This window comes from Pelodiscus sinensis, chromosome 10 (assembly GCF_049634645.1).
Source record: "Pelodiscus sinensis isolate JC-2024 chromosome 10, ASM4963464v1, whole genome shotgun sequence".
In the NCBI taxonomy this organism is placed as follows: domain Eukaryota; kingdom Metazoa; phylum Chordata; order Testudines; family Trionychidae; genus Pelodiscus; species Pelodiscus sinensis.
Genome location: NC_134720.1, coordinates 10518289 through 10544165, shown reverse-complemented (window position 1 = coordinate 10544165; position 25877 = coordinate 10518289). Strand labels below are relative to the sequence as shown.

General features: G+C 43.3%; 1 protein-coding gene across 6 annotated transcripts in view; it reads left to right on the top strand.

Moving 5' to 3' along the window:
- Positions 1-23869, top strand: part of PIK3CB (phosphatidylinositol-4,5-bisphosphate 3-kinase catalytic subunit beta) — a 229428-nt gene extending 205559 nt beyond the window's left edge. For all 6 annotated transcript variants that reach the window (XM_075937524.1, XM_075937519.1, XM_075937522.1 and 3 more), the window contains 3 exons: positions 5755-5900; positions 8944-9076; positions 22396-23869. In XM_075937524.1, coding sequence (XP_075793639.1) covers positions 5755-5900; positions 8944-9076; positions 22396-22533 — 417 coding nt within the window. In that variant the 3' untranslated portion in view covers positions 22534-23869. The remainder of the gene's footprint in view (positions 1-5754; positions 5901-8943; positions 9077-22395) is intronic.
- The last annotated feature ends 2008 nt before the right edge of the window (positions 23870-25877 follow it).

The following is a 25877-nucleotide window of genomic DNA, read 5'->3' as shown; positions in this document are numbered from 1 at the left end:
AAATTGTTTGCCGAGAAGACAGATGAGGTTCTCCAGTCAAGCAAGGACTCCAGAACCACTCTCCGTACCGGCAGTATATATACACCTCCATACTAGCACAAGAGATACACACCATACCAGAGATGCCACAACTTCTCATACTCAAGGTATCTGCAGTGTGGGTTCAATCAATCCCAGACGAGACAAAGAACCCAAAAGAGGTACACTCAAAATAACCGCACCTCTAACCAGCCATCCAACGAGCTGCAAGTTTGACAGCCTGGTCAAGGGCTTGCAAATCCTTCCTTTGACACACCCATTTGATCACATGGTTCCCATTTTCTACCACCATCTCAGACTTTTTTACCATCATTGGTCCACCATCACATCTGATTGTTGGGTTCTCAAGATTGTTTCATCCAGCTACACCATCCTCTTCATATCACTACCTCCAACCTCCCCACGTACCCCAGTCCTCTTCAGGGATCCTTCTCATGAGGATTTACTAAAACAGGAAGTCCATCAACTCCTTTCCATCGGAGCAGAAGAAAGGGTACCGACCAAGTTCAGAGGCAAAGGCTTCTACTTCCTCACCCAGAAAAAAACTGTAGGTTGGATACCTATACTCGATCTTCAAAAACTCAGCCTTCACATTACCTTTGAATGCAGCGGTTCAAAATGGTAATTCTCGCAACTATAATTCCAGCATTAGACGACAGGGGATTGGTTTGCAACCCTTGACCTCCAAGATGCTTATTTCCACAGCACCATCCACCCCACTTATGGGCAGTTTCTCCATTTCAGTCTGAGTAGAGCACACAGGATTAGCCATCACCTTCCTCAGAGTCTACCTTTCCTCAAATCACCACCTTCCTACATTCCATTGATGGCACCTCGGTGTTCGCATACTCAGCTCCAAGAGGTTCCTTAAAAGGTTGGCCAACCTCACTCCAAACCACAGACCTCCTGTAACGTAGATCTGGTCCTGAACACCCTTACTCAACTACCCTCTGAACCACTATTTACTGCACCACTTCCAATTATCATAATTAAAGTGGTTTTTCTTCTAGCCATTACGTCTGCTCATAGGGTCAGTGAGCTAGCAGGCCTGATGGCAGTACTGCCATATTGTACCTGTAACAGAGATAGTGTCATCCTACAAGCTCACCCAGCCTTCATCCCCAAGGTGTGTTCTGAATTCCATGTCAACCGATCATTCTCCTGTCTTTCTACCCCAAGCTGCATGCCTCATCTTGGGAGGCAACCCTGCATTTCCTCAATGTGCATAGAGCACTAGCCTTTTACATAGAGAGGACTCGAGATTTCCTTAAATCCCAACATTTACTAGTGTCTCTAGCAGACTGTTCCAAAGGTGAACCACTCATCTCAACACATCTCGAACCTCATAGTTTCATGTATCAACAAGTGTTACGCCATCCGGAACAAGCCACTCCCAGCACCACCTAGGGCTCATTCTGCCAGAGCTGTAGCAACATCCATGGCTTTCCTATGAGGGGTCCCTCTTCGAAACATCTTCCATGCAGCCACATGGTCCTCTAATGAAATTTTTATGAAACACTATGCTGTAGTACACCATTTGGCTACTGATTCCTCAGTGGCCTCAGCAGTGCTCTCAATAGTTGTTAAAGTATGACTCTGAAACCCACTGTCCAGGTTCCCTCAAGTACTGCTTACAAAGTGACCAACAGTGGAGCACCTATGAGGACATCACTCGAAAAAAAAGAAGTTACTCTGTGCAGTAACAACAGTTCTTCAAGATGTGTGTCCCCGTGGGTGCTCCACTGCCCGCCTTCCTCCCTGCTTCAGAGTCTCTGTTCGTAATTTTTTTTTCAGATACTGGAGTGGATGAGAGGAACTGGCTGGAGCCAGACCGCTCACGTGAGGAGAAGGGCGTAAACGTCACGAGATACTAGCCATGCGTGAATAGTCCAGCTGATTACTGCTGTTCAAAACTCCAATCTGCAGCACTGGGATGACCTGACACCAACAGTGGAGCACCCACAGAAACACACATCTCAAAGAACCATTGTTACTGCACGAAATGAATAACTTCCTCTTAACTGGTTCACCTCAATAGAGATGCCATTCACTGATTAAGACAAGCAAATCCTGCTCAACGGTCCCAGACTGACAACAAGGAAATCATGTTTGTAAATGGTGAAGATTCTCATTATGAACACAACAAAAACAGATAAATCCTCCGACCGTGCCCCTTCCTGTGATTTCAGACTACCTGCTAGATCTTGAGAACTCAGGACTATCATTCAGCTCCCTAAAGGTTCATCTGGTAGCAATTACAGCCTTCCATTTCCCAATTGATGACAAGTCTGTTTTTACCCTTCCCATCACAAAATGCTTCCCAAAGGGAATTCAAAATACCTACCCACCCACAAAGACCCCCAACTCCAACCTGGGACCTCAACCTAGTACTTAAGACCCTCACCTGTAAGCCATTTCATCCCCTTGCTACCTGCTCCATCTCTCTGAGGGTGGCCTTTTTAGTCGCCGTCACATCTGCCAGGAGAGTAGGGGAAATAGGTGCAATGATGGCAGACCCTCCATTTACTATATTCCACAAGGACACTGTCATCCTTTGACCACACCCAAAATTCCTCCCTAAGGTCCCAACTTCCTTTCATTACAACAAACCCTTCTACTTACCTATATTCTTCCTGAAACCCCACACAGACAATAGAGAGGCTGCATGACACACATTGTATGTCCGCAGAGTGGTCACCTTCTACTTGGACAGAACTAAACAAATGCGCAAATCACAGAGGTTATTCATATCAATTACCGAGAGGTCCTTCGGAATGTCAATTTCTAAATAGCGATTGTCCAGATGGATTCTGGACTGCATTAGACTAGGCTACCACACTTTGGGCAGGAACCGCCAGTGCATCTATGTGCACATTCTGTAAGAGTAATGGCTGTGTCTACAGCTTACCTGTACAACATACCTTTCATAGACATTTGCAGAGCAACTAGATGCTCTTCTGTTCATACATTTACAAAATGCTATGCACTTGAAACTTACCTGTCTCATGACACCCAGTTTGACCAGGCAATATTAGCTACTGTTACACCACTGACCAACCAAAGCTCCTTCCTCTGAGCACGAGTACTGCTTCATAGTCACCTAAGGTGGAGCACCCACAGGGACATTCCTCGAAAAAGAGAGTTAAGACCTTGTGCAGTAAAGGAGATTTTTTTAGATGGTTGTCCCTGTGATTGCTCCATCACCTGCTCTCCCTTCTCTTTGCTTTGGATCCATCCGTTTTTGGGGCAGAGAAGGAAATGAAGGGACTGTTTCCTGTGTATGCAGAGTAGCAACACTGGCTCATGCGGGCTGCTCCGCGTGTGCAGCCAACTGACGGCACTACTACATAAATTCTCTTAATAGATTCTGTGGACCCACAGGGACAACAATCTTGAAAAACCTCCATTACTGCACAAGGTGACTACATCTTACATTCGTCTTATTCTAGTTTTGGTGACTTATTCAAAGAAAATATAAATATGGAATTAACTAGAAAATGGGAGTCTTTATAGTTGACTCACTTCAGGTAGATGAGGGGAAAAAGACTTAAGGAAAGGTATGAGAAGATAATGGCTTAGAGATGAATGCATCCTTTGTAAATAATTGTGTGTCACATAAGATTGTTCTGTATAACTAATCACTTCCCAAAACCCAACAAATTTCCTTAATAGAGCTGGGCAATTTTTTTTCATGTAAATGAGTTTTTCACTGAAAAATGCTGATTCAAGTTAACTGAAATACTATTCAAGTGTGTGAAATGACATGTTCCAACAATTCATTTTAGCATTTCTACAATGTACCATTTAAAACTTATCTCAAAAATACATTTTGTTTCAGAATTTTATTTTGTTTTTGGGGTTTGTTTTTGGGGGGGGGGGGGTTAAAGATAACTTAGAATACAACACATTTTAGTTTCAGGTTGAGCAAAATGTTTTGTTTAAATAGATTTTTTCATCTTATTTGTTTTTCCAGAAAAACTAAGACATTTTATGTTTTTGAGTAAGCCTAAATGGATTTTTAAGGTGTTTGTTTGTTTGTATGTATGTATGTATGTATGTATGTATGTATGTATGTATGTATGTATTTTGTGCTTTTTGGTTTGTCCACCAAACCAAAAAATCAGTTATGTAGACAGCACTATTCCATATGGCCCTATATCATTATAGCTCTGGTCAGATCTATCTTGCAAATGGACAACCTTAAAAATCAAGGTAGCATTTTGAACTGTGCTGTTCCATTTGGGTTGAGCCTGAAGAATGCTCTCAATTACATTGTTTATAATTTTTTTTAATCTCTAGTGAAGCTTTATTCAGATTTCAGTGAAATCACTTCTCCATCTATAAAACATTTTCTTGCTTATTTTATTAATTTTAGAATGATTTTTCCTCTAATATTTTTGACATTGCCCTATCAACCAATACATTAAATAAATGAAATCCTAATTAAAAAGCTAATCTGAAAGAGAGTCAACCATGAAAAGGTAGAATACCAGAGATTTCTTGAAGGTTAGAGAGGATGACGCTTTTGCTATGGATTTCACGTTGGCTATCATGGTAAAACCCTAAAATAATATTGCTGTACCTTGAAAGCTTGAAAATGGAATTTCCTTTCTTACTGATAATATTTTCTCCTGTGTGGACATTTTATACTCAGAATGGCCTTAAGAGCCAGGCTGCTATCATTGATTTTTCTATTCAGTTTTTGAAAAACTGAAAATAAAAATCTACGCAAGGGATTGCATGTGCTTCAGAGAGACACAAAATATGGAATTTTAAGGCAGCATGGGGGGATTATCAAGAGTCTCATTTTTAGTTAGTGATAGAAATGTAGCCATGTTAGTCTGATGTAGCTGAAACAAAAAACTATATACCAAAGGATACAATCAAAAAAATGAATACACATGAAAAGGACAAATCAAATTTCAGAACAGAAGAGGGTTGGGGTGGGGGAGGTAAATGTCTGTGAGCTAATGATATTAGAGGTGATAATTGGGGAAGCTATCTTTGTAATGGGTAAGATAACTAATGTCTTTTATAAATATCATTTATGCTATCATGTGCCGAAAGTGTCCATCTATGTACATTGGACAAACATCTCAGACACTTCGCCAAAGAATCAATGCCCACAAAACAGATATTAGACAGGATCACAAAATAAAAAGAGTTTCTTGCCATTTCAACCAGAAAGGACATTGTCTCAACGACTTGATTACCTGCATCCTGCTTCAAAGACCTTATAAGACTACACTTGAAAGAGAATCCTCTGAACTGACATTCATGTTTAAATTCGACACTTTACACCTAAGTTTAAACAAAGACATTAATTATCTTACCCATTACAAAGATTGCTTCCCCAATTATCACCTCTAATATCATTAGCTCACAGACATTTACCTTCCCCTCCCCCCATACCCCTTATGTTTTGAAATTTGATTTGTCCTTTTTCATATGTGTTAATTTTTTTGATTGTATCCTTTGGTATATATGGTTGTGACAATTTTCTTCCACTATTTGATCTGAGGAAGTGGGTCTGGCCCACGAAAGCTCATCACCTAATAAACCATTTTGTTAGTCTTTAAAATGCTACATAGTCCTGTTTTTTGTTTCATTTTTAGTTAATCATTCCTGTCAAGCCCCTCTTTGGTTTTTTAACATAAATTAGAGAAATAGAATATTTTTCTGAAGAAATTAATTTTAATTCTTATTTTTGTTTAGCTCTTTCACATAGATTTTGGGCATATTCTTGGGAACTTCAAATCCAAATTTGGAATTAAAAGGGAACGAGTGCCTTTCATTCTTACCTATGACTTCATTCATGTCATTCAACAAGGCAAAACAGGAAACACTGAAAAATTTGGCCGGTAAGTATTGTTTTGATGTCTAGGATAAAGTTATTACTTCTCTTATCACTTTACAGCTGGAACAAAGTATATTGAACAATTCTAGCTTAGAGTCCTATGTTATTTTATTGCTTGCTGATTACATATAAAGTGATCATGCATGCAAATGGGCCTAGACTAAAGAAAAATATACCTTCGCAAACTTTTGCTTTTTAAAAGAGAAGTAATTTTTACTCATTTAGTTTAAAAATGAATTAAGAAAATATTGTACATCCTATGCGTATAGGTGAACTACTCTTTGATAGGTACATATCGCTTAAGTTAACATCTATAACAAGTGACTGGCAGATAGCTAATGTAATGCTGGTTTAAAAAAAGATTTCATGGGCAATTCTAGCAATTACAGGATTTTGCTGGTATTGCTGATGAGAATAGAATCATGAGATGTTGTGAATATCAAAGGTCTGTTTTAAAAAATTAGATTATATCATGAAAAATAAGTCCATCAATGGCTATGAGCCAAGTTGCCCATGGATGCATCCCCATGCTGTGGGTGTCCTGAAGCCTTTATCAGAAGCTGAACTGAGAAACAGGATGGATTTCTCAATATATTGCTAAGGTTTTATTTTTTTTCATTGCTTCTGAAGCATCTGACACTGGCCAGTGTCAGAAGGCAAAATACTGAACTAGATAGACCATTGATCTAACACTGTATGGCTATTCTTAAGTCTGCATTCACAGCAGTGATGTCTCAACAATTAAACGTAGCTATCTGTAGCTATGTATTAAAACTGATTTTTGACTGTTTTTGTGAAAGAGAAAAAGGAAGGATTGCTTTTATGATAAAGATTGGTTGTGTATAGATCTACTTTGTTCATACTTTTATAAATGATTTTCCTGAATTTAAAACCCACTCATTGTTAAAATGAACATATATTTTAACACACTTTTTAATTACTGTATAAGTAAGAATTGACGTTGTTTCTGCCACTACCAGAAATTATCCTTCAACTCTGCTTCTCATCAAATTCAACTAATTTTCTTCTGATCTTTGCTAAATGTAATTTACCATTGTATTCAGCCACAATCAATTACTGAGAGTATTATGGGTCTGCCTACCAGAATCCTAAGGACAATGAATCTCTTAGTCAAGACTACTATTTTTAAGCTCCATGTCCTTTCCATTTGTTGTTCTCACCAGACCTCGATGCATAGATGGCAGCCTGATTGCCTAATTTTTTTTCTAGTGATTGTTCATATGGATACTATTCTGTGCGTATGTTCCCTACTCTTTCAGAACATTCCATCCAAAGCAGGAAAGCCTCCACTAAATTCATAGGTTCCAAAGCAAGTACCCATTGTGGTCATCCAACTTGACCACCTGTATTACACAGGCCACAGATTTCCCCAAAAATATTTCCTAGAGCGGATCTGTTAGAAAAAAAAAATCAGTCTTGATGTAATAACTATCAGTGATGGAGAATCCACTGTGACCAGTGTTCCCTATAAACTGTACATTTCTGTAACCACATTTAGCAACCTATACCTTATATCATGTATCACTGAAGACTGCTTTTTTTAGTAGCCTCTGCATCTGCTCAAATAAAGGAGAAATCATGCCCTTCTGGTGAGTGTCTCCCACACAGTTTTTCATAAGAACGTTACACTCAGGGTTCATCCTAAATTCCTGACCAAAGTTCTTTGACTTCCATATGAACCAGTTTATTCATCACCCAGTTTTCTTTCCCAAGTTGCACTCAAATCCAGGGAAAGCTAAATTTCATACACTTACTGTAATAAGGACATTGTCATACTATCTTAACTGGACAAAATAGTTCAGGAATACACCTACACTGATAGTGGCTTTCCCTAATAGTGTCAGGAAATATCCTTACAAAGATTATCAAAATGGGTCTCCAACAATAGAACAAACTATAGAACAAATGTTATGAGGTAGCCAAGTTAGATCTTACCACATTAGTGCTTGTTTCACTGGGGAGCACACACACATACCACCAACGGTGTTGTGGAGACCTTCTTTGTGCTTTCCAGTTTGGGCCTGTACAGATTGGCTGCCAGTCCTTTGACCCATTGCTTACAACAGCAATTGACTGTGATTTCTGTTACTGGCTAGTATGAAAGGTAAAGTATATGCAACAAGGGAAAATTGCTTACCAGTAATTCTATTTGTCAAAGTCCTTTCTTCTCCCTTTTTACATTGTTCCTGACTCCTACCCACTCTGACTGAGTTTGAGCACATGCCCTCCTTCTGTCCACACACAAATCAGCTGGACTCAGCAAGCACTCAGGTCCCAGGTTGTAGGACTCTGCTTCAGGATTCGGGGAGTGGTCAAAGTGCTTGGGTTCATACCCTGTCATTTTGCAATATGGATGCAGCTCAAACCACTGACCCAAGTCAGAAGTGCAGTATTGAAGCATTAGCAAGGTTGAGAGAGACAGATCCAGTACTTATAAAGCTAGGTTTACAATGCAGTTTACAAAGCTGTCAAGCATGGGCTTGGAAACACTGAATCCACAAGGCCAGGTTCCACAGATCTGGGCTTAGTCTGCAGTGGAAATGTACCCTTAGGACAAGTCACTCGGAGAATTTTATTGATGTAAGTCTTTACTTTGCTATTGAAACCCTATTGGCAACGAAGTGGGTGTTGATGTTCATACACTCCTTTTGAATAATTGAGCTTTTGCCTTCTTGCTTCTGGTAGGTGGAGCCGTAAAGTTCTCTATAATTGGTGCTGCTGGATAGAATGGAAAAGGAACCTATGCCAATGAGACATTTTCTCCTGTAGAATAAGCAGTTAGCCCACAGTTCCATTTGATGCTCTTTGCATTTACTGTATATTGGCAAAGAAAATGCGGCATTGGAAGCGGAACAGCTGGAGAGCTAAATAAAAGTTCATAGCATCCTTTCAGATAGTAATCATATATTAAGCCTAATTTCATTTTCCAAAATATGTATTGGGCCAGATGGCATGTAAAGAACTATTTCATGTATCTGATCTTGCCTCATGTGCATTGCATGTTTGTTTTTGTGATGGATGGTCAGGTTCCGCCAGTGTTGTGAAGAAGCATACTTGATTCTGCGAAGACATGGAAATTTATTTATCACACTCTTTGCACTGATGTTAACTGCAGGGCTTCCAGAGCTAACCTCTGTCAAGGATATCCAGTATCTCAAGGTAAAAATCAGAATGACAACTTTGTATCTCCTGTACGTTTATTTATAGTTATACAGCAAATGCATTTCTGTACTTTTCTAAGTCTGGGATTCCATTCCATGTAATATTCAGGTAATATCTAGAACTTAAGCACAGACCCATTTCCTTCAACTATTTTGTAGATATGATACTGGAATCTGGGAGTCTGAGTGTCTAGTAGATCATGAGACTAGGAGGGCACTCAGAGGCTTGAGTGTACCTATCGTTAACTAGTAAAGGGGAGGGGGGTTGACTGAGATCTGGAAGGCAGTGCTTATGTTGCCAGAAGCTGGTGGATTTGGGAAACTAACCCTCAGCAGTCATACACAAGCACTTCTCATGTTAAGGCCTCCTGGCAGAAATGTCCCTCAAAATTTTTGAGGGACCCCCATGAAGATCCCTTGAGAGACAGCAACTAGTCATTATCTGCTCCCAAAAGAACAGTACAGTCCTGCTTACCAGACAGTTTTAAACATGTTTATAATTTTTAAAAAGCTTGATATAACAAAAAATAACTTCAAGGAGCTAGTAGATTATATAAAATATACAAACATAAATAAAATCCTGACATGTCCTCTAGAGCCTAAACTTAACAGACTATTCCTATGGCTCATAAAGGTTAATTCACCCAGAGTTTCTTTCCCCCAGTTTCAAACAGCCAAATTGGTTGTGATCCTTCATTCTAAAGACAAGCATCCTGGAAACTTGTACTCTCAGCGAAGGAAAACTGGGTGCTGATTTTCTGAGTGTTTGCTCAGTGTAAATGTCCAAGATCTCATCTCTTTGTGGCAAGATTTGCAGAGCCTGCAGCCTGGCCTTGTCCTTGATAGGGTGTGTGGTCACTAGGTGGGACTCCCCCGGACCTTGGTGCAAATTTCCTGAGGCACACGCATCCTGGTATGTATGGTACACTCGGGTCCATGCACTGTTCAATGGACAGGTCCCTGGCATGGCTCCACTCACTGTGCCAGTACTACTCCCTGGCTCACGACTCCTTGCAACATGTCCGTGAGGAACACACGTTGGAGGTCCTGCTCTGCTTCACAGCATTGCTCATTGGCTGTTCAGCATAAATCCCACAGCCGCTCTCAAGCCCATGAGAAACCAGGTGACCACCAATGCCAACATTGCAATGGCCTTGTGGCAAATACCCTCCTCCAGTTCCCCCATCTCTAAGTGGGTGGAGCACAAATACTTTGTACCAGCAAAGAGGCACGACTACCTTTACTCCCACCCTGGTAATAGAAGCTGTCATCCACCAGGAGAGGCAAAACCAGCAAGAGGCAACTCTGAAAAACTGACTTAAAGAGACTTGATTTGAGAGAAAAATGTATTAATCTTGCAGCTTAAAGCTCTGGATGGTGACTAACCAAGCCTTTATAACCCACTAGTAGGTAAACATGTGGCAAGCTGTCTGTATGTTTGAATCTTCTTTCCCAGGGGACTCAAAGGCTGTGTCTAGACTGGCAAGTTTTTCCGCAAAATCATCTACTTTTATGGAAAAACTTGCCAGCTGTCTACACTGGCCATTTGAATTTCCGCAAGAACACTGACGATCTCATGTAAGATCATCAGTGTTCTTGCGGAAATACTGTCCTGCTCCCGTTCGGGCAAAAGCCCTCTTGCGCAAATCATTTGCGCAAGAGGGCCAGTGTAAACAGCACAGTACTACTTTTGCAGAAAAGCGTCCTGCCAATCTAGACGCGCTTTTCCGCTAAAAGCATTTCTGGAAAATCATGCCAGTGTAGACGTAGCCTAAGAGTTTTAGGCTCTGGAAGAGGAGGGGGCAACAGTTGCTTGAGCCTTAGGGTTGCAGCCTTGGATGCTGCAGACAAAGCAACTCATTCCATGGATCGACCCTTCAATGCAGCAGCCCTGTTTGTAGAGCAGATAAGACACTCAACTACATGGGTTGAAGGACTCCCGCATCACCCTCTGCATCCGTGAGCTGCACATCCTAGGGCTAGTGTGTAAGAAACATAAGCCCCAAACTGCACCTACTCAGCCTTCCCAGCTGTCAGTTGTAAGGGGTTTGGAAAGAAATTGTCTAAGTCTCACTATTCCACGCAGCCCAGCTCCTTCTGTCCTAGGGTTCAACTCCAAGCATCCTTTTTGAGGGTACAATAAAGAATGATGTACCTCTCAGACCACTGGATCCTCCTTCCACCGGTTGCACTCTTTCCATCCTGTCTTGCCCTCTATAGCTGCTGGGTCCTCACCATGGTGCAATAAGGGTATATGATCTCCTCCATCCCTCTCCCAACCTCCTTCACTGTCTCTCTTTGGGACCCTTCTCATAAGACCCTCTTTCTGCAAGAAGTCACAGGATTGCAGCCATAGGGAGCCATGGGAAGCAGTGACCAGGGCCACTCCTCTTCCCACAGCTCCTCTTAGCTGCAAACACTGAACTGCAGCCAATGAGAGCCATGAGGCTCCATGGCTGTGGAACTGTTAAGAAAACAAACTGGAGTGACCCATTAGCAGCATTCTCAGAGTAGAGCCATGGCCCATTTTGAGAAACACTGCTCAAAGACAAAAGAGGGGCTCCAACCCATTCTGGATCTGCATGGCTCAAACCACTACCTGGCAAGGTACAAGTCCCATATGGTTTCCCTGGCTTCCATCATCCCCTCTTTGGATCCAGGAGATTAGTATGCTGCCCTCTATCTCAAGGATATGTATTTCAAGACTCACAAATGCTTCTTACAGTTCGTGGTGGGGACAAACTACTACCAAATCACACTTCTCCTGTTCAGCCTAGCCACAGCCCCTTGGTTATTTACCAAATGTATGTCAGTGGTTGGCGCCCACCTCAGACGACCAGGGGTGCAGATTTTACTTTACCTGGACAATTGACTCATCAAGGGCAACTCCCAAGGTCCACATGCATGTGGTTCTTCTGCTCCACCTGTCATCACCTCAGCCTGTTTGTAAGCATAGAAAAGCAACAGTTAGGGTACGTCTACACTGCATCCCTAGTTCGAACTAGGGATGCAAATGGAGACGACCAAAGTAGTTAATGAAGCGGGGATTTAAATATCCCGCGCTCCATTAACATGATCTCGCCGGCGCGCTAGTTCGAATCACGGCTGATTCGAACCAGGAAGTGCGCGCTGGGACGCGTTAGTTTGGACTAATGCCCTTAGTCCGAACTAATGTTATTCCTCAAAAAATGAGGAGTAACATTAGTTCGGATTAAGGGCTTTAGTCCGAACTAACGCGTCCCAGCGCGCACTTCCTGGTTCGAATCAGCCGTGATTCGAACTAGCGCGCCGGCGAGATCATGTTAATGGAGCGCGGGATATTTAAATCCCCGCTTCATTAACTACTTCGGTCGTCTCCATTTGCATCCCTAGTTCGAACTAGGGATGCAGTGTAGACGTACCCTTAGTGACTCCAATGCATAGAATTTATGGTGCAGTACTCGATTCAGCCGTGGTGAGGGCATTCCTTCCTCTGGACAAATGATGTACCCTCATGGACATTATAGACTTCCTGAGCACGTCTCCAACCGCTACAGCCAGTGACTGCCTTCTGTTTCTCATGCGCATAGTGGCATCCGCTTACGGCATATTTAAACGTGTGTTTTGGATGTGCCCTCTCCAGCAGTGGCTGGCACCAGTTTATACCCCCTCTGGACACCACAAACCTACTTCTCAGTTCTTATGCCTGGTGGATGAGTCCCAAAAATATTCTGTTGGGAGTACCATTCTGGACCTCTCCCCACTCCTCCTTCAAGCCAGTATCAGACGTGTTGAGCTGGGAACACCGCTCTCCATAAATGTCAAGGAGCTATAAATGGTTCGCAGAGCATGCAAGGTCTTCCTCCCGCACCTGGCAGGCAGAGTGGTCCAAGTCTTCACAGACAGAATGGCCACGATGTTCTGTACTGGGGTGGGGCTTGCTCTGGCACGCTTTGTCAGGAGGCCATCTGCCTCTGGTACTTCTGCATCCAGCACAGTATTCATCTGGAGGCTTGCCATCTTCTACGTGTGGGGAATCTCTTAGCTGACGAGCTGAGCAGACAGTTCTCTTCTCATTACAAGAGACTCTCCATCTGCTAGTTGCCACCATGCTCTTCTAGAAGTGGGGCACTCCCTAGGTGGACCTCTTCACCACAGCACAGAATGCAAAGTGTTGCATCTTCTGCTCCAGACAGTGAGTGGATGAGGGGTTCTTGGCAGAGGCCTTCCTCCTCCCATGTTCAGGTGAACATTTGTATACATTTCCCCCAATTACCACCATCGCCAGGCTGTTTTTGGAAGTCAGACAAGACAGGGTGAAGATCATTCTCATAGTGCTGCTATGGCACCATCAGCATTGGTATGCTACTCTGATGAGCCTCATGGTGTCCTCCCTCCCTTGTGGCTCCTGCACGCTGCCCAGACCTGCTCTCAGGATCACTGCTGCCTTTTCCATCCAGATCTGCCATCACTTTACCTCATGGTGTAGCTGCTCCATAGCTGAATGTGGAGGAGCGATCCTGTTCAAATGCAGTTCAGCATGTCCTTTTGGGAAACAATAAGCCATTGACCAGGAAGAGTTGTGTAGTCAAATGGATTCTGTCCAGCAGGTCTCACCCCTATGGAGGTTTCTGTCCAGATCATCTTGGATTATATTCTCCACTTGAAAGAAAAGGGCTTGGTACTAACGTCTATCCAAGTGCACTTGGCGGTGATCTCGGCTTTTCAAACACTGATGCAAGGTCTATTTTTTCCCCTAACATTATGGTGAGATTCCTGAGGGGTTCTTGGGTGGTTCTTTCCATATGTACAGCCCCCTGTTCCTCAATGGGACCTTAACCTGGTTTTCTCCAGACTTACTGAACCACAGTTCAATCCCATGATGGCTTTCCTCGTGACATTTAAGTTGATTAAGAGGGTCTCCAAGTTGCATGCCTAGATTTCAGAGTTCCCAAACATTGTGTACTTTAAAGACAAGGTGCATCTGAGACCTAACTTCTTTGAGGCTGTCTCTCTGGGTGCTCCACCTTAGCTGTTTGGGTGCCTCTGTGCGCCCGGCCAGAAGATTTGTATAGCAGTGCTTTAGCTAGGCTGTTTGCACAGCATTCCTGATGCGCAAGTGGCTAATGCACATGCACAAACCCCGACCCCTAAGTTCCTTCTCTGCCGTGTCTGATGCTGGTTGGAAGCCGCAGTGTGCTCTACATTGAGCTCCTCATTTAGATAGCTTTCATCTTAGAGTTTTAGTCAGGGGTAGCTTTGAAACCATTATCTTTACCCGGCTGCAAACTGTGGAACCGCAAATAAGCAGAGGCTTTTGGCCCACTGCTTTGATCGCCCCCTCGGGTTCCCCCTAACATCTTTTAATCTATTTAATCTTTTTTAACCTTTTAATGTTTTACAAGTTCTTACTATTTTGTTCATTGATTCATCAGCCTGAGGAGATCATCTGCAACTCCTTCTCATACCTCTGGCATACACACCTCAGGCATACACAACAGTGGCCCCCCATCTCAGGCATACACAACAGTGGCCGGCACATAGACACCACCTATCTGCCACTTATATTTTTCCCACCCAGACAGGCGTTCGATTAGCTCCACTGCCTGAGTACCTCAGGGAGTTCTTCACAGAGCCCTGATTGCCGAAACAAATACACCGAGACAGCTATTTCACTTGAACAGCATTCTGACCAGACTTAATTTCTGGCATTTTTCTGCATCTCCACTTATATGCTCGCAGCAGCGATGTCAGATAAGGTGGCGGAAGCTGCCTCAGCTGTGAGCTCTGCATCCTCTAAACAATTTAAGAGGGTAAATGTAGATATCAGCAGGGAATCCCTTTCACCGAGGAAAGGGTGATCCCACAGTTCCAAGCCAGTTCCATCCCCTGTAGGGGCTCCAGACAATATCTTGCCAAGGCCACTATCACCCCCTGCGTCCCAAGGGTCCAAGACCTGGCTTCAATGCTGAAACAGGCTTGCAAGCCTAAGCCCTTGGTGGCACAAAAAATCTCTAGGCAGTTGTTACACCGCCTGCACAAACCTCGCGCTCTGCCTCTGATAAAAATAGCGGGTTGACTAAAGCCCCATGCTCGACTCTGCCAGTGTGTGCATCCACCTCGCACTCTGGCAAGGCAAAAGGCTCACTGCCACAGTAGCCCCTGCCGCCTATGCCTCAAATTTATTCTTTTATTCTATGGACAGGATAAAGGCTACCTCAGCACCCACTACTCCGCTTTTCGGTACTGACACCTCTCTGACATTTCCCAGGTTCTCTCCAGCACGTATAACAGCTCCTGCACCTCCCTCCTATAGCAAGGAGGAAGCTGTGTCTCTTTCAAATGCTGCCTCACCCAGGCATTCCTCCCCCAGAAGGAGGACACCTCTCCCACAACCAATGATGCCTCAATGGCACCCTGACCAGAGGCTACAGCCTCTTATGCCCAGGCCTCCCGCTTGGTCATACTGGGACTCCTGGGCATCTCTCAGAGCACCCCAGAAGCAGCAACAAGGTCAGCATGCTGGTCAGACTCTCTAGATGACCTCTCTAGATGTGTCTGGGGACCAAACTGACACCGATCATCCCTTTTTTGATGATGATACCAATGACTCATCACACCTGCCAACTCAGCTCTCCTCTAGAGGATACCCTTATGCCACCTATTCCCTATTCCAGGGCTATTCAGGACCTTTTCAGAAGGTGGCTGATGTGTTAGAAATCTCATTAATGACACAGCTCGACACCCAACATAAGCTTACCAGCATCCTGCACACTAAACCATCAGTAAAATTAGCACTACCCATGGAACCTGTCTTCATGGATCCCACTAAAAACTGGTGGCAAACACCAGCCACCATATCACCAGTGGACAGAAAAATGTATCCAATAGTTGCTCCCCCTAACTGCACTGGTCAGGTGAGTTAGATGGGAGAGGGGTGGAGCCGGTCTTCTGCCGATCCATATCGATGATCTCATATTGACAAAACGAAAACCCAGGGTCCCTCTGCAAAATGCCTTAGCTTTATAGTGTCTTCCCTCTCATGCAGCTCTATACCAGTTAGTCATCACATGCATATGCATCATCTGTGAGAGTCGTCATATGCAGTTAAACATCTGTGACACCTTCTTCTGGGTTGTCTTAATACTACCACATTCACCTTCAAAGAGGGTCCTTCCAAAAGTAGGCACTTGCTGCTGACTCCCAAGGCGTCCATAGGTCCAATCTGTTTTCAATGAGCCCACTTCACAGCTCTCATTGTTCTTGGATTTGGCTTCCACCCCTCTCCAACCATTGCAAATACAGGGAGGTGCTTGTCTTTCATGCCTTATCCATTCACACCTCGTTCACTCAACAGGAAAATCAATTAAGCAAAAAGAGGGGTACAAAGTCTACAAGATATAAGGTTTCCATGTAAAAAGACTTAATACAACGTTTCTATGTTCTATATGAAAGCATAAAAAGTTTCTATATAAAAGGACTTAATACAACAAAGCTAAAGACTTATTACAATGCTAAAAGGACTTGATTCAAAGTTAAAATAAAAATTTCAATGAGAAAATTATTAATACAGGGATTAACGAGCTGTATCTACACAAACATACCTTACCAAAATCCATTCCCCCTGATAGAGTGGAAATGGCTTGATCTCATGGGTAGGAGAGCCTACTCATCTGTCTCCTTCCAACTATGCATTTCCAATCATGCAGCCATGCTGGCAAAACACACACATCACATTTTTGAACAGATATCCACTTTTATTAAGTAAATACCAGACACAAAAGGGAACAGTTTAAAGCCAAAACAAACGAGAGCTCCCTAATAGCCAGGGCCTTACAGTTCTCCTTTGATTCTGCTGACACCGCTGCTGGTTCCCTTGCAGCCGCAGTAGTGATGAGGAGAGCATCCTGGCTCCATAGATCTGGCTTCCCAAAAGAGGTTCAGACAAGGGTCAGGGATCTCCCATTCAAGGGCCCAAAACTTTTCACAGAGTCCTCTGACGGTTCATTGCACTCCCTGAAAAATTCCAGAGCCTCCCTTCGCATGCTGGGCATCCAGGTTCCTGTGCAGAAACATAAACAAAATAAGGGCTATACTCAGGGGTATAGACCTGCCTTCTTTACTCAACCACAAAGGCACTATGACCATAGAAAGCAACAACGCCAAAACATAGGCGACAATCCGCTGAACAACCCACCACGTCCCAGCCCTCTAATGCTAGAAAAACAGTTTGAAGTTCAAGGTCGGGAGTTGTCAAACTTGTCCCTCCTCTCCCATCCTTCATGGCACTCCAATGCCCACACAACGCCTAGCACCATTTTATCACCACTGGTGCCTCATAACATCTGACAAGTGAGTGTTGAACATCAGAAAGAACGGATACTACATACCATTCCTGTCCTTTCCAAAACTCCAACCACCCACCCCATTCTCCTTCAGGGACCCATCTAACAAGACCATCCTGTGTCAAGAGATCGTCCACCTGCTCTCCATCAAAGCAGTGGAACATGTTCCCCACCAGTACCACAACACTGGCTTTTATTCCCACTATTGCCTCACGGGTCAGGGGGGTGAAGGCCTTGCCCTTCATGGCTTATTAAATCTAGCCGGGAAGAGATGACTGGTTGGGTCCAGGAAATTATTAATGTGTCTTTTAGATCTGGTATGATTCCTGCTGCCATGAAAGGGGCAGTGATAAAACCGTTACTTAAGACATTCCCTGGACTCACATGATTTGAATAACTATCACCCAGTTGCTAATATTCCCTTCTTGGGCAAGGCACGTGAGCGGGTGGTGGTGTTGCAACTCCAAGCTTTCTTGGGAGAAACAGACTATTTAGATCCATTTCAGTCTGTCTTTATGCCGGGTTTTGGAACTGAAACTGCCTTGGTTGCCCTGGTAGACGACCTACGTCGGGAGATAGACGGGGAGTGCATGCCTGTTGATTCTCTTGGACCTCTCAGCAGCTTTTGATACCATCCACCATGGTATCCTTCTGGAGCACCTGACAGAGCTGGGTACCAGAGGCATTGTTCTACAGTGGTTCCAATCATACCTGTCGGGATGCTTTCAGAAGGTGGAGCTAGGGGGCTGCTATTCGACCCCATGGTGATTATGCTGTGGGGTCCCACAAGGTTCCACCTTGTCCTCTATGCTGTTTAACATCTACAATAAGCCGCTGGGAGAGGTCATAGGGAGTTTTGGAGGACGGTGCCATCGATATGCAGATGACACCCAACTCTATTTCCCTGTGACATCAGAACCAGGTGTGGCGGTGACTGATCTAAACCAGTGTCTGGAGGCAGTGATGGTTTGGATGAAGTCAAACAAGCTGAAGTTGAATCCAGATAAGACTGAGGTCCTGTGGATCAGGAGGCCATCTGTTCGGAAATGTAGCGTGGCACCTGTCCTAGACATGGTTACCCTCCCCCTGAAAGAACAGGTATACAGTTTGAGAGTCCTCCTAGACCCTTTTTTAACATTTGAAAACCAGATTTCTTCAGTGGCCAGAAGTGCTTTTGGAAAGCTTCGTCTGATCCGCCAGCTGCAACCCTTCCTGAACTAGCATGACTTGGCCACAGTGGTCCAGGCTCTTGTTACATCCCGACTGGATTACTGTAATGCGCTTTTATGTGGGGCTGCCTCTAAAGAGCCTTCAAAAACTTCAACTGGTCCAGAATGCAGCTGCTCAAATTTTAACTAATACTTGTTATACAGAGCACATTATGCCAGTGCTCCGGCAGCTGCATGAGCTTCCAGTATGTTTCTGGGCACAATTTAAGGTCTTGGTTATGACCAATAAAGCCCTAAATGGGTTGGGTCTGGGGTATCTGAAGGACCGTCTTCTCCCATATGAACCTGCCCAGGGATTGAGGTCAGCTGGGAAGAGTCTGCTCCATGTTCCCTCACTTATGGAGATAAGATTAACATATATGTGGAGCAGAGCTTTCTCAGCCTTTGCTCCCAGGCTGTGGAATTCTCTTCCTCAGGATATTCAAATGGTGCAACGTTTGCATTCTAAGGCCACCCTTTTTGCGTGTGTGTGTGTGTGTGTGTGTGTGTGTGTGTGTGCCTCCTCTTGAGATGTTTTTAACAGGTTTTATGTCCTTCTGGAGTCTTGTATTTTAATTTTTATATATATTTGTATTGCATCTTTAAAAAATTTTGTCAGCTGCCTCAAATATTTTAAATAGGCGGGGTAAAAACATTTTAAATAAATAAATAAATAGACTCTTAGTAGCCACACAAAGGATTGCCAATTGGGTATCCTCCTATATTCAAGCATGCTATCAGTTGGCAGATACTCAGCTGACCCCACTTATCAGGGCTCACTTAACCAGAGCACAATCCTCCTTGGTCACCAGCCTCATCAGTTTTCCTATCCTGGACATTTGTAAGTCTGTAACATGGTCCTTGATGCACACCTTTGCTATACACCAGTGGTTCTCAAACTGCAGTCTGCGGCCCTTCCAGGTGATCCGTGGTTGAGCTCAGCCTCCCCTTCCTCAACAGGGAGCTCGCACTGGCACTCCAGCCTGGTACCCCCCATGAGTTTAGCGTGCCAGTGGTGGGGAGCGAGGTAGGGAGGGATGGAGTGGGGAGAGAGCCCCGAGCCCGAAGCCTCGCTGCATGATATGACTTATAGGAAATAAATGGAGCCAGAAGTAGTTCTGCATACTACCACTCCCCCTCCCATGACAGGGGGAACAGTAGCACGCAGATGTGCTGCTCCCATTGGCTGGAATCTGGTCAATGGGAGCAGCAGAAGGCTGTGCCTATGAGTGGTACGGGGTGAGAAGGCAAGTAAGTGCTCCCTTCCCCCTCGCGACCAACCCCCTCCACTGAGACCCTGCACTCCCAGCCTGCTTCTGCATCCTCCCATGCTCCTAAACCCTTCCCCTTTGCCAGAATCCCTGCCCTCCTACCCCCAGCCTGCTCCTGCACCATCCTCCCTGGCTAGACACCCTACTCCCAGCCTACACTGCACCCTATCTCCCATCCAGAACTTGCACCCTTATCCCCTCCTGTACCCCCATTCCTATGCCACTTGCTGGCAGCTCTGTCATGCACACTGAATTCACCCACCCCAGAGTCGAGGACGGTCCACAAAATCCACTAACCCCAGAAACCCAGAAGAGTAAATCTGGTCTATGGGAAGCTCTGAACCTCAGTCCTCCCTCTCTCTCCCCCTGTGCAGCTGGAACACCAGAGGAGTGAGGTGTCTCAGTTGGGGGCAACATCAATGAGGGTTGAGGGGTTTTGATGGGATTTTTTGCTGCTTCAACTGATTTTTCTGTGGGTCAGTGGCCCCCAATACAAAAAAGGTCCCCCACCCCTGCTATAAATAAAGAAAACATGGAAACCTTTTGTGTTGGACATAAATTAATATTTTCTTTGAAGTATGATAAACTAACATGAGTTTTAAAGTGCTTAATCTGTTTAATAATTTAAATTAATATTTCCTTTCTTACTGGTTTAAATTAAATCATTTTCCCTAACTGCAGCACTAGCAAAATGGCTTGAGCGTAATGACATAATTAACGGAGAGTTTCCATTAGCAGCTGGTGGTTGCGGAAAGGTTTACATTGAGCTATGTGGGCCACAGGCCAAAAAGTTTGAGAACCACTGCTATACAGTATGCCTGAGAGGATGTTGCCTTTGGAAGGGCTGTGAAAGGGCTCTTGGGATGTCAGTGAACTTCTCCCACCTCTACACTTACTGTCTGCAGTCACCCACATTGAATGAAAATGAGCAGTCACTCAAAGAAGAAAAGACTCTGTTCTTTGAGTTGTGTTGCTCATGTCCATTCAGCTTCCCACTCTCCTTCCCCCCTGTGTTGGCTCCCCTACAAGTACTGCCAAGGGAAAATCTTCTGGTACCAGTGCCTGTGGCGAATGCCCACACCTATGTTAAATTGACATGAGCAGCACCCCCTCTCAAAGAGCTCCAGTTATGGAAGATATAGTTCCAATGATTCATTGTCACTTGTAAAAAGTGTAGTCCCAACTGCTTGTTTTTTCCTATCTAGAATCTCCCCTGGGCTATGTCTAGACTGCAAGCCTCTTTTGAAAGAGGCTTTTTCGAAAGTATCTTTCGAAAAAGCCTCTTTCGAAAAAGAGCGTCTAGACTGCAAGTGGAAATTTCGAAAAAGCAAGTCGCTTTTTTGAAAGAAAGTAGCGAGTAAGTCTGGATGCTCTCTTTCTAAAAAGCCCTGTTGGCATTCAAGAATGCCTTTTTTTCGAAAGAGCACTTTCAAAAAAAGGCGTTCTTCCTTGTGAAATGAGGTTTACCGCCGTCGAAAGAAAAGCCGCGTTCTTTCGATTTAATTTCGAAGGAACGCGGCTGTAGTCTAGACGCTGGTGAAGTTTTTTCGAAAAAAGGCTACTTTTTTCGAAAAAAAACCCTGAGTCTGGACACAGCCCTGGAGACATTACTATCATTTGATGTGCATTTTTGAAGCATACAGTGCACAATTACCTATAACCAGACAGATAGTTAAGCATCTGTGGCCTGAAGGAACTTTGTTTAACACCTTCTGTTAACCAGTCCCAAGTCACAGACCTTAAGAACATAATTTGCATTATATTTACATAACTGCTTGCATCATTATCCATACATACATTTTGCAATAATTATAGGGACCAGACAGAGATCTTACGTGACGCACTTTGGCAAACTAGCATGTAGAGTCCTGACCCAAGGACTCTACCCTTATGAATCCTTGTGCCCTTTTCCACTTGGCTCTTAAGAGGTCAGATTCTCACCCTCTGGGGTGCTGATTTCATTAAGATTAGTAGGAGCTGAAGAGACTTGTATCCCCTCCGAAGTTTTTTATGACCTAACAAATTGCTGAGGAACACAGTGCTGTGGCAAAAAAGGCTTTGCTTAATTTTTAGGTCAAAATAAAGAAATAGTTTTAAAAGTATCTTAACATTATCTAGGGAAGTCGTTCACATTTTATATAGGATGACTGATTTGCACCATTGAACAGTGTAGCATGTTAATTGCTTTATTTGGGTAAAAAAGTACATTTTTCATACCAGCTTTTCCAGGCTGCCACTTTTTTAGATTCTTTATAAATTCATTTTTTGCCAACACAGAGTTGCCATCTGCCTGTATGTTGCTCATAACTTTCAGTTACATGTTCTTCAGCAGTTGTTTGTTGCTTTATCAGTAAACACTGTCCAAAGTTGATTTCCTCTTTCTAATTTTATCATCATCTCTAGAAAATATCAGTATTGATAAATGAACAAAAGATTTAAAGTAGAAAATGAAGAATGTGATTTAGAAAAATTAATTTCCTGAACAATATTGTTTTGTTTCCTTTTTGTTTTTAGGACTCTCTTGCCTTAGGGAAGAGTGAGGAAGAAGCACTAAAACAATTTAAGCAAAAATTTGATGAAGCACTCCGGGAAAGTTGGACTACAAAAGTGAACTGGATGGCTCACACTGTTCGAAAAGATTACAGATCCTAGGTGGTTTTTAGATTTGCACTAAATTGAACATTACTCTGACAGCAAGTGTTTAAAAAGGGAACTATAGACTTGACCAACAAAATGTATTTCAAATAGAAAAAAGGAAGTGGCCTGGATAACTGCTGATTCTTTTGCACTCTGCTTCTGAATGCTTGATTCCAAGACTTTCTATACAACAATAAACATCCTGGATAATCAGTTCCTGCTGATTTTGCACGCTGAGAGCTTCTAGATACTTTTTTAAATTCTTGGTACTTTAAAAAAGAGTAAATATTTTGGTTTTGTATGTTTTTGTATGTTATCTACACCCTTGGGAGATTTGGAGACCTCCTATGGAACTACTCACTGTTTTAAAATTGAGACTTAAAAGAAGGGTGAATGATTTTTATTTCTTCTAGCTAAACATGACCATGCCGCATTTATTTTTTCCATAGGAAGTCTGCCACACTTGCATACATGTATTGATGAATTTCACTGTAAAGAGTAGCCAGTTGTTGAATTACGGGGAGGTGCTTAAAGTTTTATACTGCTGCTGAAAGAACAGTATATAGATATTTGTAAGATTTCTAATGGTAATTCTTCAAAAGCACTTAGTATTTGGCCTAACTTTGCTTCCATTGACTTCACTGGGAGCAATTAGGTCAATGCTACATGCTTTTAAAAGTCCCTCCCAAAAGGTGGTATACAATTAATCTGTTTTTTAACTTGTCACAAAAAATGAAATTTCCTCTATCTGCAAAGAATTGCTTGACTCAGTCTTCCACTGAAGTTCATAACATAAACATACTGTGTAAAGTATCTATATGGAAATTTGTACTTAAAAATAATACAAATATTGATTAACAGATCATATGTCCCAAAATAATAAGGAATTTGTACCACCCAATAGGTATTTGTTTAAAAAATAGTCTATACATAAAATTCAACATGTTATAAAATACCAATCAGGAGTTATAAATCTCTTCGTACTATATTTATTAAAAGTCTGCAGTTTTAGTTTTATTACTTCTCCAGGAATTTTGTGTTCAGTTTTTAAGATGGTTGCTAAAGAAACTGGATTTGTTTTAATTTATTTAGTGAGGTATCAGCTTTTTAGGTGCTTAAATGGAGAGCAGTTGTGAGATGTGCAATAGAAACTGCTGGTTTAAAGGTGTAACATATACTGTTTCTGAACATTAGCAAGATGGAGCTTAACTACTGTTTATTCTCCAAAGACCACTGGTAGCTCTCAATTTGTGTTGACATTTGAAAGAAAAATAAATATATATTTACCTTTGGATTAGACAATTGTTTTACACTGGAATTTCATTAAAGATTATTTTACTTTGTTCATCGAGTGAATTGTTTTGTTCTCTTTACAGACCAAACGCCAAATCTAACCTAGCTAGACATTTTACACAATTGCTTGATTTCTTTTTTTGTCAGATATTAATGGTCTGAAATGCTATTATTGCTGTGTCCTCGATGTTCTGTGTTACTGCTGATGTTTTTAGTAAAGTCTGTTATCTTAATATAAAGGATATGTAGGCATAAAGGGTAATAAGAAGATCTTGTACAAGTATTTTAGGAGCAAGAGGAAGACCAAGGACAGGGTAGGCCCGTTGCATAGTGAAGAGGGAGAAACAATAACAGGAAACTTGGAAATGGCAGAGGTGCTTAATGACTTCTTTGTTTCGGTTTTTGTCAAGAAGATCGATGCTTACAGGATGCCTAACATAGAGAATACTAGTGGAAATGGGGTAGGTTTAGAAGTTAAAATAAAAGAAAAAGTTAAAAATCATTTAGAAAAGTTAGCTGTCTGCAAGTCACCTGGGCCTGACTGGTGATACTCAAGGAGCTGATAGAGATATGAGCCTTTAGTTATTATCTTTAAAAAAATCATAGGAATCAGGAGAGATTCCAAAAGACTGGAAAAGGGCAAATATAGTGCCCATCTATAAAAAGGGAAATAAGAACAACTCGGAGAACTACAGACTATTCAGTTTAACTTCTGTGCCAGGGAAAATAATGGAGCAAGTAATTAAGGAATTCATCTGCAAACACCTGAAAGTAAATAAGGTGATAGGTGACAGTCAGCATGGATTTGTAAAGAACAAATCATGTCAAATCAATCTGATAGCTTTCTTTGATAAGATAACATGTCTTGAGGATAAAAGAGAAGCAGTGAATATGGTATACCTAGACTTTAGTAAGGCACTTGACACAGTCTCGCATTACTTACTTATCCATGAACTAGGCAAATACAACCTAGATGAAAAAACTATAAAGTGGGTGCATAACTGGCTGGATAACCATTCTCAGGGTATGTCTACACTACAAAGTTAGTTCGAACTAACGGACGTTAGTTCAAACTAACTTTCATAGGCGCTACACTAGCGCTCCGTTAGTCCGAACTTAATTCAAACTAACGGAGCGCTTAGTTCGAACTAGGTAATCCTCATTCCACAAGGATTAAGCCTAGTTCGAACTTACTAGTTCGAATTAAGGGCTGTGTAGCCCCTTAATTCGAACTAGTGGGAGGCTAGCCCTCCCCAGGTTTCCCTGGTGGCCACTCTGGGCACCACCAGGGAAACTCGTCTGCCCCCCTCCCGGCCCCGGACCCCTTAAAGGGGCACAGGCTGGCTACGGTGCCCGTGCCAGGTGTAAGCCTGCCAGCACCCAGCCAGCAGACCCTGCACCTGGCACGGCTCGAGCCACCCACCCGATGCCCCCCAGCCCTCCCTCTGTTCCCGGGACCAGGCTGGCAGCTCCCGGGAGCTTGCCCGGAACCGCAAGAGGCGGGCACCTGCCTGGGCTAGTGCGGACATCGTGGACCTTGTCCACGATCTCTTAACCAAGGCACAGGAAAGTGGCCAGCTAGGGCAGGAGAGCTGCCAGCCTGGCCACCTGGGAGCAGGTGTGCATGAAAATAAAGGGGTCCACTGAGACCCCCTACCCTGAGCCCTGAGCTTACAATGGCCGTACTGGGTCAGACCAAAGGTCCATCTAGCCCAGTAGCCTGTGTGCCGACAGCGGCCAACCCTAGGGACCCTGGAGGGGATGGACCGAAGACAGTGACCAAGCCATTTGTCTCGTGCCATCCCTCTCCAGCCTTCCACAAACCTTGGGCAGGGACACCACTCCTACCCCCTGGCTAATAGCACTCCATGGACCCAACTTCCATGACTTGATCTCACTTCCCTTTAAACTCTTTTTTAGTTCTAGCCTTCACAGTCTCCTGCAGCAAGGAGTTCCACAGGTTGACTCTTTGCTTTGTGAAGAACAACTTTCTGTTACTAGTTTGAAGCCTGTTACCCATTCCTTTCCTTTGGTGTCCTCTAGTCCTTCTATTATGGGAACTACTG